This window comes from Lotus japonicus, chromosome 6 (genome assembly GCF_012489685.1).
Source record: "Lotus japonicus ecotype B-129 chromosome 6, LjGifu_v1.2".
NCBI classification, from domain to species: domain Eukaryota; kingdom Viridiplantae; phylum Streptophyta; class Magnoliopsida; order Fabales; family Fabaceae; genus Lotus; species Lotus japonicus.
The window spans coordinates 13,296,176-13,309,027 of NC_080046.1; the positions used below are offsets into that span (position 1 = coordinate 13,296,176).

At 35.4% G+C, this 12,852-nt stretch overlaps 2 protein-coding genes across 2 annotated transcripts; one reads left to right on the plus strand and one right to left on the minus strand.

The window, feature by feature from the left end:
- Nucleotides 1-731: 731 nt before the first annotated feature.
- On the plus strand, nt 732-7,987 carry LOC130723162 (probable sugar phosphate/phosphate translocator At3g11320). The gene is made up of 6 exons (XM_057574118.1): nt 732-894; nt 1,035-1,242; nt 4,688-5,164; nt 5,867-5,970; nt 6,087-6,315; nt 7,458-7,987. Exons 1-6 carry the CDS (start codon nt 842-844, stop codon nt 7,602-7,604), a joined length of 1,218 nt encoding a protein of 405 aa, XP_057430101.1. The 5' UTR covers nt 732-841; the 3' UTR covers nt 7,605-7,987.
- Nucleotides 7,988-8,056: 69 nt separating this feature from the next.
- LOC130723161 (uncharacterized protein At2g39910) lies at nt 8,057-12,431 on the minus strand. Its single transcript, XM_057574117.1, has 8 exons — nt 12,261-12,431; nt 11,673-12,183; nt 11,443-11,529; nt 11,072-11,262; nt 9,557-9,752; nt 9,162-9,226; nt 8,418-8,519; nt 8,057-8,329 (listed from the first exon to the last, which is right to left on the minus strand). The coding sequence occupies exons 1-8, from the start codon at nt 12,311-12,313 to the stop codon at nt 8,182-8,184; spliced, it is 1,353 nt and encodes a 450-aa protein (XP_057430100.1). The 5' UTR covers nt 12,314-12,431; the 3' UTR covers nt 8,057-8,181.
- Between the last annotated feature and the right edge of the window lie 421 nt (nt 12,432-12,852).

Below are 12,852 nucleotides of genomic sequence, written 5' to 3' on the forward strand. Positions count from 1 at the left end.
TCAAGATTAGGATTTAGTTTTGCATTACTTAGATTAGAAATTCTTTTATAGGAAATTTTGACATAAAAAAAATTTAAAAAATTAAGTGGGTTAACGTAGTGGTTCAGCACTTCATTCCTTAAACAAGTGGTTGATGGTTCGATTCTCAACTCTTGTGAATAAAAAAATCCCTTGATCAACCTTTGACTGCTTAATACCCTAATTGTGAAAGGAAGGTTTAATCTAGTGATTGCGGATACTTTAGCTAAAAAAACAAAATAGAAAAGATTTGAAATTTGAAAGCAAAAAGAATCGAAAAGGGTATATACTATTTAATGATTCTCTTGGTTGCTGGCTACAAAAGTTTGTACGATCCTATATTGCTGATCTTTTTCATACTTGAATATTCATAGACCAATTTTGTCCTACCACGTGGATCTCGGATAAATCTCATTCTCAATTTATATTCACTTACAATGACAATTGGCCGCACATTATTTCTGTTCTTATAATTACTGTTATCCTAAGCATGTCACTAACGGTTTGTCACGATAGTTTAGAAGTGTTTTCTCTTCTTCGAATTTTTTTTATAAAAAAACTGTAATAATCATTTTGGTACATATATTTAATATTTTTTGCTGAACTTGTAGTATGTGTTAACTCTTTCACGTTTTTTTTCTTATTTTGAATGAGCTAAAAATCGCTTTCAGCACTGAACCTGTACCCAATGAGTGCTCATATTCACTTTCATTATTCTTGTCTCTCTTCTTCTCAATTCTCACCCAACAACAGTTCCAACTTTTACCTCCACTCTTCCTCTTCACTCCAACAACAATAACAACAGCAAACACTTCCTTCTTCTATGGCTCAAATTGCGCTTCTTGCTCCATCAACTGTCGTAGCTATTACTGGCATGTACAAACCACACTGTTTCCAATTTTTCCTCCTTTTTATTCTTAATTTTCTTAGGAACCAAGCAAGATCAATGATCAGAGATTAAATTGATCTATGAAGATTGAAGAATTTACCTGTTTGGTGTGTTAATTTTCAGGTAGGGGGAATAAGCAATTGAGGAAACTCTCTGCTGCAAGATACAGAGTGAAATCGCCGCCACCATCCTCGTCGCCACACTTTCTGAGTTGGAGGATTGAAAAGCTTCCTTGGTTTGATTCATCAAATTCATGTGGTGGTGGTAGAAGTGCTGTGGTGAAGGTATCTGAAGGTGGAGCCATTTCCCTCCCTCATGATTGGTCACTGGAAAAGGTTTGGAATTCACTTTTGCTTTCCTTTCTTAACATCAAAATTCAGATAACTTCATAGTTCATAGTTCATACATAACTAAACTTCAACTTGGTCGCTTGACAATATTTTGGGGCAAAACACAATTTGACTTTAAGATAAATATATTACAAACTACTCCTAATTTTTCACTTGAATCTTTATAAATAAGATTCTTGATTCTTGTTTGACCGGAAGTAAAACGAAACAATTGTATAGAGTTTCACACCAACTAAATGTCTTATGTATTTAATTAATCGCTTATATTAGTATGAATTAAATAGGGTATGTGGTATGTACTTACTAATTATTTATACTATCAGCTTGTGAACTGTTGCTTTTAAATATAAAAAAATGAAACATAAAAAGAGTAAATTGTAATAAATACATTTTATTAACGACTCGTTTTATATAAGAGATTTTTGTAACTCTTTTCACTTTTCTACCAAACAAATAGTAATATTCAGTGAAGTCTGTAATTTACTTGCAATGCCTTTTTTTTTTTTTGTTACAAATGAGAGGCTAAGCCCCCAATGCCTTTATATCAACGTCATATTTTTTTCAACTTCATTGCTAAATTTTGATTAACACTGATGTTATTGCAAGGTTTTCTTTTTGTCAAATTTCTTTTTGGTCAAAATGTCTTTACAAAGGTTTTCTTACAAAAGAAACAATGAAACATGGGTAAAAAACAAACTGAGTTAATGGGCCTAATAGCCAACATTAAAATATGATGCGCAGTCTAGAAACAAGGTATTGGATTCTCATCATATTTTATTGTTTGGACCACTTCTCATAAGTGAACGATACTAGAAGTCAAAAAAAACAAAAATATCTTTAGAATCTCTGATCCCTACTACATGATCATATTAAACAACCTCAAACCCTAAAATGCTCCTTAATCAATTATGATAAAAGTGATGAGTAGAATGCGAAGTAATTTATTTTTAATATACACTAGTGAGAAAAATAATTTATGTAAGATGAAGTCGTGAAATCCAATTGTGAATCACCGCAATTTTTTTTAAAGGCATGAATCACCACATGTTCGATTTCACATTTAAATCTATCATCTTCTCTAAAGTACTTCTCCTTTCAACCTAGATACCTATCTAGTTTCCAAACATGCACATATATGTGTGTGAGAACTGAGAAGCTAGGATTTGTAGTTTTATAAATAAAAAAATTGATTAATTTGTGAAGAAAATATTCAAATTAAACATCCAAAAATTAATTCCAACAGTGGAAAATCAATTCTATCACTTACAAACAGCATTACAGCAGTGAAGCCAAACATACTCTCGGATACCTTTTGACCAGCATGCTTCATATGATTAAATAGAACTCAAATGTTCCTCTTTTTCTGTCTAATTCCTGTAGCAAATTAAAAAGGGGGATTGCTGCATTAGAAAAAAAAAATGCTTTTAGCAGGATGAGGATTACCACAAAATCATCTGAACTTAACAACCACTAACCAGTATAATTAAGTAAAAATTACCCCACAAGGACATGGACATGTATAAGTTGAAAATACAAAAAAGGCCTTAAATATCCATCTTTTTGCTGGTGGGGGACTTGATGAACATGACCGAAATAAATTGATGTCAAGGTTCCACCCACAACTTAATTTGGTTTAGACTTTAGACTTTAGACCCCCACCAAACACAAGCACGATCTTTCTGCATGAACCCCCACCTTTTCTGCAGAGAAGTAAGCGATTGCTTCACAAATTGCGCCACTCTCATGCCACACCCCTTGGGTCTCTTTCTTGTTTTCACACAAAACGTGAAAAACAAACAACGCATAGCATTTGGACGGCCCTAACAGCTTTCGGTTTCACATGTATGTTTAGATACATGGTAAAAAAATCACAATAAATTAAAATCATGATGAACAAAGACGGTTTTTCATAACTTTGTGGTTGTCCAATGTCCACATTGATTTTGTGTTAGACTTACTTTTGAAAACGTGATTTGCATTCAGCTATATTTTATACTAGTCCATTAATTTTGCCCCTAACTTGGACTCTCACAAATATTCTTCTCACATATTGAATTCCATTCCAATTCCATTGAATAACAACTCGTCATACACGCTTCAACGATCCAGCTGTGTACTTGTCCAAAATCGTGGGTAGATCGTACACCACTATCATATTCATGTTTCCCTATACGATTTCTCTTGATTTGTTTCTCACTAAATTGTTATTTTTTTATCAATAGACTATACCTTTGTTTGATTCTTCACACCTTTTTCATTTCATAACAGTTTACCCAATTATTGTACTCCTTATATTTTATAATCAAACACCAATGAGAACCTTTCATATTTTTCCATCAAACAGTTGACTATTCAATAAGTGCCGCCTTATATTTAATTTGATCATTCGCCCCCACCATGTGAAGTGAATAAATCACAGAAAAGAAAAGCAGTTATATTATTATTATTAAAAACTCATTCTCAAGTTTAACTGCTTCTCTTTACTCTCTTCTAATTTGCAACTTACATAATTAAATATCATAATTAAAAAAATGTTAGAAACAGTCACTTTAACCCTTGAGTTGTCTACATGACAAAAAAAAAGAATTGGTTAAATCACAATGGTCCTATTATATTTAAGATAAGTTGACTAACAATTTCATTAATTTTAAATATAGTTCTTTTATAATTATGATGATTTAACCCAAGTTTTACGTAATTGTTTAGACAAGTTTTCCTGAAATTTATGTAAAATCAACTAAAAATGTAGGTTTCACTTACAATTTAGTAGGTAAGAACTATAACAATTTCAACCAACCGATAAAATAGTGTTAAAAAGAGAGTGTTTAAGTAAGCGTGACTAGCACTCCACTATTTACAAATGAAACAAGTAAACAGAATCAGGGGAAGAGAACCGCTAGCAACACTGTATTACCAACCCATGTTAAAATAAAATTCATGTGTTGAACATCAACCAATCGAGTGAGTGTCGGAAAGAGAGTGTCGGTCACATTGTTGATTATGGAAACCCAAATCTCAACACTTAACTGCAAGGAAAAAAAAATGAAAACTGAGCAGGGACATGAATATGGTCCTTCTATTCACGTTTGTGTTACCAATAGAATAACATAACATACCTTGTTTATTGCAGCTTTAAATGCTCCTTCTTCCCCTTTTCCTCTTTCCCTGTCTCACTCTCATCTCATTACACAGAATCTGACAGGTTCATAGTCTCACACAAACACAAACACGCGTTTCTCTGTTTGACCCACCATTGTTTTCCCTCTTCAACACCCTTCCCTAACCTCAATTTCCCCAAACCCCAAGCCATGGATTCACAGAACAGATCCATGGCTTGTGTTGATAAACTCTGAAACTTCATCCAATTCTGTGGGTGCCCATTTCGGTGTCAGATCGCGCTAATCGAACAAACCACGCTCTGAAATCGCAGGGTTCAGGAGATCAAGCAACTGGGTCGTCAACGAGAATGAAGGGTTCGAGCCGTTTCTTCACGATTGGGCTTGTTGCAGCGTGGTACTCTTCCAACATTGGAGTGCTTCTGTTGAATAAGTACTTGCTCAGCAACTATGGTTTCAAGTACCCGATCTTTCTCACCATGTGTCACATGACTGCGTGCTCGTTGCTCAGCTATATTGCCATCGCGTGGATGAAGGTTGTGCCTATGCAGACCATTCGATCCAGGGTTCAATTCTTCAAGATCTCTGCGCTTAGTCTCATTTTCTGTGTCTCTGTGGTGTTTGGGAACATCTCGCTTCGGTATTTGCCTGTGTCTTTCAACCAGGCTATTGGTGCTACCACGCCTTTCTTCACTGCGGTTTTTGCTTACATCATGACATTCAAGAGGGAGGCTTGGCTCACTTACCTGACCCTTGTTCCTGTTGTTACTGGGGTTGTCATTGCAAGTGGGGTATGTAATTTGAGACCCTTGTTGTTTTCTTCCTTTGTTGTTTTCCATTGTGTAATCGTGGTTCAAGTTTTAATTGGTGATGATGATGCTGCTGTTTTGGTTATGTTCTTGTTGTTAATGGGTATGGCTAGATGTAGGAAATAATTTTGGATTTTGACTTTCTAATGCTTTAATCATCGAATTTATCTAGTTTAGGATTGTTTCAGATGTGATTTCAGATGCCTAGCAAGAAATTAAGCACTGTTGAATTGGAATTTTAGAAATTTGTGTTGTTCTTCTTGTGTGTCATTCCTTGTGTTCAGTAAACTTAGGACCCGTTTGGATACCCTTTAGAAAGTATGTAAATGAGAAACTAACATATCTCAATGCACTTTTTGGTGAAGTAGTAAGTTGTTACTTCATCAAAAAAGTGTCTCATGATGCGTTATTTTCATGTTTTCCGACTTTCTAATAGGTATGCAAACAGGCTTTTATGTGAGGTTAGCAGATTGGCAAGCATTTGTTTTTAATGAGGAATTTAAGATGAATGGAATTCATTTTTTGGTGAGAGATAGTTCATGCTTCCCGATTTTACGTGTTATCCAGTTTTTAAGTAGTAATTGATACATTTGTCTGATGTATTCTTGGAGTGCTATTAATTTGTTAAAAGTAAAAATTATCTGGCTTCTGATATGTTTTTCTTCTTTCTCTACTTGGTCATAGGGTGAACCAAGTTTCCATTTATTTGGATTCATAATATGTATTGCGGCTACAGCGGCAAGGGCCCTAAAATCAGTGCTACAAGGAATTTTGCTTTCTTCTGAAGGGTAAGGATTGAGGAAGTCAAGATTAGATCAGTAATCATTAATTTATCGCTGATTTTTTTGTCTTTTTTCAAGGTATATATTCAAATAGGGCTGACATCCTTCTTCTTGTTTACCAGAGAGAAGCTGAATTCTATGAACCTTCTCCTTTACATGGCTCCAATGGCTGTGGTTTTTCTTCTTCCTGCCACACTTATAATGGAAGAAAATGTTGTTGGCATCACCTTGGCGCTCGCCAGAGATGATGTCAAGATCATTTGGTATCTTCTATTTAATTCGACACTTGCGTATTTTGTCAACCTGACCAATTTTCTGGTCACGAAACATACCAGTGCTTTGACCCTTCAGGTAAGTTCCCATTTATTCAAATTGGCGTTTATCTCATCAGTTGGTAGTTGGAACATTAGATTCAGATTTTGGGTGTTTGTCAAATTGAGTTTATAATCAAATTGCAAGATGTGTCACAGTCAAGCATGGTCCTGATCACCTTTATTTTTATTTGTTCTTTAGCAATATGCATTGGTACAGCAGTTTGTCTGTGGTTGTGGAGTATCTTGTTCCCTGGTTATTTTTTTCTTTTTTATTTGAGAATGAAATTCTTTGAGAACAAATTACCTGAGGTCATTTGAGTTTTTATGCCTTGTGTGTAGTCTACTTTCTCAAAACTCATAGATATGTAGGTTTTCCTGTTCTATTTTCTGTTACAATCAGTGATTTCATAAGTAGTTCTAGCAAAATTAATTTATGAAATGCCACTAAAATTTTCTGCTAGATTTAGAAGCACAATAAACTCCTCTAAATTGAGTTTATCTTCAAAGTGAGAAAGTGAGGGCATATTCAATTTGGATTTTATGAGTTATGATTACAGTGCACTTTAAATTAAATCAGTGGTAATAGACTCCCACTTTCCCACTTTACAGACAAACCTACTTTATATGAGCTTTTTCCCTCTACAGCTCATGTTAGGCCAGTATCTTCAAACATTTCTATTGAAAATTCATTAGCACCTAAAACTAAAATTAAATTTTGTTGATTGCAGTTTTCGTAATCAATTATTCTAAATGATTTATTAACCATGCTCAAGACTAATGTGGTGGTCAATTTATTTTCACTTGATATGCTGACTGTTACTGTGTTACACCTGGCTTGACCTAATTTGCTGAAGTCGCATGTAGCTATGATTTTTTTATTTGATACCCTATGCTATATAAATCCTTGATCTGGCAAACCACAAGGATTGCATGAGGTTATAGATTCAAATCCTATTGTCACTACTGTACACACAAAGAAGTCCTTGATCAAGTTTGTAAGGAATTGGTGTGTTTGACGTTTAGGAAGGATCTTCGTATGGCAGTCGAATGCTTTTGCATTAATGAAATGAGTGTCATTCTAATGAGGATATAAATGGATGAATTGACATCTTTTTGTTTGTTTAAATTTATGGTGATTTAAATTGATGCTTTAACTAATGTAAGAGTTGGCTCATACAGGTACTAGGGAATGCTAAAGGGGCTGTAGCAGTAGTAGTTTCAATTCTAATATTTAAAAACCCAGTGTCAGTCACTGGAATGATGGGTTATGCGCTCACAGTCTTTGGAGTAATACTTTACAGTGAAGCCAAAAAGCGAAGCAAGTGAGGCTCAGATCACAGTGAACCTGGAATATTTTGTTTTCGTTACTACACAGAAACCTCACGATTCCATGAGGCAAATTTGTTTAGCAAGCTAGTGATCAGAATCTGAAGTTTTTTTTACTCTAATATACGATTTTTTGTACTCCCCAATAGTAAAAGCCTCATTAAATATGTTCCTCTGGTGCCGCAATGATGCAGAAATAGACCACAGTACAAAAGTTGCAATAAGTGATTCATGTTCTTCTACTTTACCTTAGTTGGGATAACTGATTAAAATGTATTTCTGTCATTAATTCTTTGAGGAAAGGGTTGTAAAATGGATAACTCTTATATTGTTAACACTGCTTACATTTGTTTATTAATGATAAAATTCAGATTTTTGTCGAATTTCCTTGCTATGGTTTCTTAGAAATTCGCTATTTTGAACCAGAGAAAAGTATCAAATGAAAGAACATATAAAAGAATTCAAGCTTCACTTCATTATTCATGCTCCAAAATTTCTAATTGTTAACTATACATGTAAACTCAAATTGCGGTAACCATGTCACTTGAAAAATCAGAAATGCATGTCAAGTTGTCAACTATGTCTGAACTGGTGCTGGACCCTTCTCTGAGAGCAAAGTATCAAGGTTGGTGTTGTTCCTTCTGCTTAGCGACAGATGAAGAGTAGTCAAGTCTGGATCCTGTCGATGCTTTTCCCAAGCCACATTAAAGTGCATGCCTTTGCTTCTGTTGTCACAAGAAAGAGTTTGAATGAATGAGGAATGAATGTATTTATTTCTGATTTGTTTAAATTATTTCAATAACAGAGTCTTACTCTTGAAGTAGGATAAGTATCTGACATGTATTTGCTCTAATCCCTTCCCGAGCTGTTCTCAATGCTGCCTCCTTATACACAAGAACGAGTTCATCTACCAATCTGAAGTCAAAAACATGCATCCAAGTGAATTAGATCATCATCATCAACAAGGCAAATACAGGATGATATGAAGAAATGTTAACATCTAGGTATTAAAAATTCAGCCACATAACTGGTTTGGAAATCATGATTAATTTCTACTAACTTCAAGAATTTTTATTTTGAAGAAAAGGGGTGAAGGAAGTGTTCAACTAGGATGTGGTCTATATCTAGGATGTTAATTGACAGTTGAAGTATTTAAGATCCTAATAAGGAGAAATTCAACGGAAATTAACTCCTAAGACATCACTTCCTAGAGTTGGTTACCAAAATGATCATTGAAAAATATGAGTGCAAGTATCATTTCCCAAATCTCAATGGAACAAACATTCATTCTTTTTATCTTTGCCCCTCTATTTTTGTAATCGTCTTCAAATGAAAGCGAAGAAGTTACAAACTTCGTAGCACAAACAAAATTTACATCAGATAATTATATAGAGTAACATTATTATCTTATCTTTTTTCATTTGGAAATAGGTTGACAAAAGTAAGGAGATGCTCAAGTGCTACTAAAGTTGACCAAGAAGTGATACTTATTTCTCAAACACCACATAAATCACATTAATTGAAATAAAAAATTCACACTGCAGTCTTTTAACTAACCTTACAACATATGGTGACTTCCTAATCCACGTCAGTCTCAAAAGTATAAAAGTACACTTTAAAACCTGCAGAATGAATTTATAAGGTAGTCAGAAATTACTTTTGCTTATTTCCCAAATATTTAAAAAAAAAATTGTTATCATTGTCAACGCCACATAAAGAGAAAGGAAAATGCGCCTGAAATGAGCTAAAAGCATAAGAACAACTCCCATTATTTCCCATTATTAATTTTTTTTAACATAGATCTATTTCACCATTACAAGTTACAATTACAACTAAAGGTTTTGGTTTCATACTTAAAAATGAAATTAGATCAAGGCTAACTTTAAAATATGTTCTTCAAACTCATATCTGGTGAAGCGTTAAAACTTTCCCATATATATAAAGATACTCACCAAAATAACGGTATCATCATCATCAGCATGCATCCACTGAAAAAATAATGGGAAAATGCGCCTGAAGTGAGCTAAAAGCATAAGACCAACTCCATTGAAGAGTGGATCGGCAGATTTGAGCCATGCAATACGGCGCTCTTTGTTCCTGGGCTGGCGCTCCAAGTGACTTAACATCTCATTTAGCATCCTTTCAAACCTAATCGAGTCAATGATAGAGTGAAGTCAACATGAAAGATAAGCAAAAATTTATTAACATCCAAACCTCTTCATTGACAAATTGAAAAGTATATATTCAATATTCTCTAAATGGTAAAAGTTAAAACAGAAGAGTAGCCTATTATATCCCAGAACCTGAAATATTAAAAAAAACTTTCTCACTAACATGAGAATGGCTTACGGGGGAAGTTACATACCTTCCAAACTAAATAACACTTTTCACTAGTGAGTAGTGACACGTAAAATTCAAAATCTGGCCCATATCAGCATATCTATTGACTCTCCGCTCGATGAGATTAAAGGTCTCTTAAACATAATAACAGTTGGTAAAAAAATTACAAAATCCAAAACTTTATCAGCTCCCTTGAAGAGTAAAAAAGAGAAACAGAGCTACAGAGTTTGTTATTCTCTCCCCAATTATCAAGTCAAAAGAATAAAGACAATAATAATAACAACCAACACCATTTGCTACTAAGTGGGGTTAGCTTCATTGATTAAACACACCATAATGTCCTTCCATGAACCGAATTAAATGTTTAAATCTAAATGCCTCTTCATGATTTATCCAAACTACATAACATTTTTCACTAGTGACACGCAAAATTCAAAATCTGGCCCATATCAGCATATCTATTGGCTCTCCACTCCATGAGATTAAAGGTCACTTAAACATAATAACAGTTGTTAAAAAAACTACAAAAACTATGCTCTCTTGACCCATTACAATCCAAAACTTTATCAGCTCCCTTGAAGAGTAAAAAAGAAAAACAGAGCTATGGAATTTATTACTCTCTCCCAAATAATCAAGTCAAAAGAATCAAGACAACAATAACAACAACCAGCACCATATGCTACTGAGTAGGGTTAGCTTCACGGATTAAACGACACCATAATGTCTTACCATGAATCAAATCCAATGTTTAAATTTAAATGTCTCTTCATGGTTTCCCCCCGCCTATAGTTTTCATTGATATCCTTCTATCTCTAACTATTGAATTATCTTCCATCTGATTTGCAATATACCATATTCCCACAGTCAATGTGTTCTACAATATACCATATTCCTAAAACCTGCGCTTCAAGTTTCAGCCTAGACAACAATCACGAACCAAATGGATTTTCTGAGGGGATAAAGACATAGGAATTCATGGTTAATTTAAGTGATACTTACTTTTCAGCTTATTCAGTTGGCTAATCATTCCAATACCAAAATTTTATAAGGTACTTAACATGTGCAAGATATAAAAAGTTTCACATCAAAAAATCGAAAGAAGATAGGGTGGAAATCGATCAATATACCATGGACTACGTGGATTTCTTTTCTGAGTAAGAGTCACAAGAACCACTGACGCCTCAACAACAAGGTGCCATATTTCATCATCAGAAGCAATATTCTGGCAGCAGGCATCAAGAATCACATCCTTATACCGATCAAGCTCAGCAGCATCCACATTTCTTCCGAGATACGTAAGGGTAATCATGCCCTGACCCTGAAATCGTACAAGAGGAAATAGTTACCACCAACTGAACTATTCTTTCTTTCCAAGATTCAGTCCCTTCCCATACAGCCGTGATTTCTAATTACAGTACAATCCCAAATCAAACACTAAATTAATTGCCTGCCTACCCAACTTCCCATTTCAGTCGCAATTAGAATTCAGAACACATACCTTCACGGCCGGCGACCAATGATCAACAGCAGTCAGTGCACAAGGAATCACCAACCCACACAACTTGCCTAAATGAGGATAATCAACCTATGACAAAAACCAATTAAACCCCCATCTCAAAATCTCATAATTGACACAATATAAACCAAAGTTAACTTTTTTATTACTATTAATTAATTTTAAACAATAATCAAATCATCAAATAATTCAAATCCCAGCAAGATTACTACCTGAATAACAAACCATCTAAACTGAAAAGCAGCGAGAATCGCAAACACAGCGGGGACTCTCGCTGATGCGGCTGAGAATTCGTTATTCTCATCAGACTTATCAATGGAGCTCTCCTTAATGCGGTCCTTGAGATCAGGCAAGACCTCAGGCATCATCTCCAGCAGCAACCTCTTCTCAGGAGGAGGAACAACGTCACCGATCAAACCCAATTCAGCAAGAAACCGGGAGTTTCTGTCATCGAAGACGGTGAGGTAGGCTCGCGAAACCTCGAAGAAGGAAGCAGTTGCGAGGGAGGAAAGGTGGTTGGGAATCCATGAGAGAATGCCTGAAGAATCGAGGGTGGAAGAAGAGAGAAGAGCGCACGCTAGAGCGAAATCTTGGATGGAAGAATGGATGTTAGGGTTTCTGAATGAGAGGAGGGGTTTGATGAAGGCTTTGATGGAGACGTTGGAGCCTTGGTGTGGAGTGTAAGGGGTTGTGAGTAGAGACTCTGAGATTGGTTTCGATAGCCTGAACAGAGAGAATCAAACGGAAAATTCAGTGAGGAACGAAAATTGACGAGAGAGAGAGAGAGGGGGGTAACTGACCGAACAAGAAGGTCATTGAGCATGGAGGAGGAGGAGGAGGAGGATTCCGCCATTGAATGGTGATTAGGGTTCCGCCGCCAACACCGCCGGCGAGATTGGGTTCTTGATTCCTTGAAATGGAAGCTTTGATTCTTTGGCGCGAGTCACATTCAGTTTAGGATTGAGTTGAGTCTGTTGAGTGAATGCATATAAATAGGGTTTGTTAACTTATCATGATCTTTTTTTTTTGAAAACTTATCATGATATCACAACAACAACAACAAAAAAAGAACTAATCCATAATATCTATCTAAAGTTAACTCAAGTGGTAGAGCTAGAAAACATTAGGGTCGGAGAGAATGAATGATAAAGGGTCTAGAGTTCGAACTCTAAGAAGGAACTAATTTATTGCTATCCTTCAAAAGGAAGTACTATAGCTCCGTGGGGAATCAACCAGCTCTTTAACACCCGGTACGAGCGAAATCGCTCCCTGGTGCGCAAGTCAATCCGCAGGGGCATTACCTTCCCTGTTGATCCTACACCTCCAACTCCTATTCTGCAACTCACGAATCTCTAGCAAGACCCTGCATGCTTGTGTAATCTCACCCGAGCA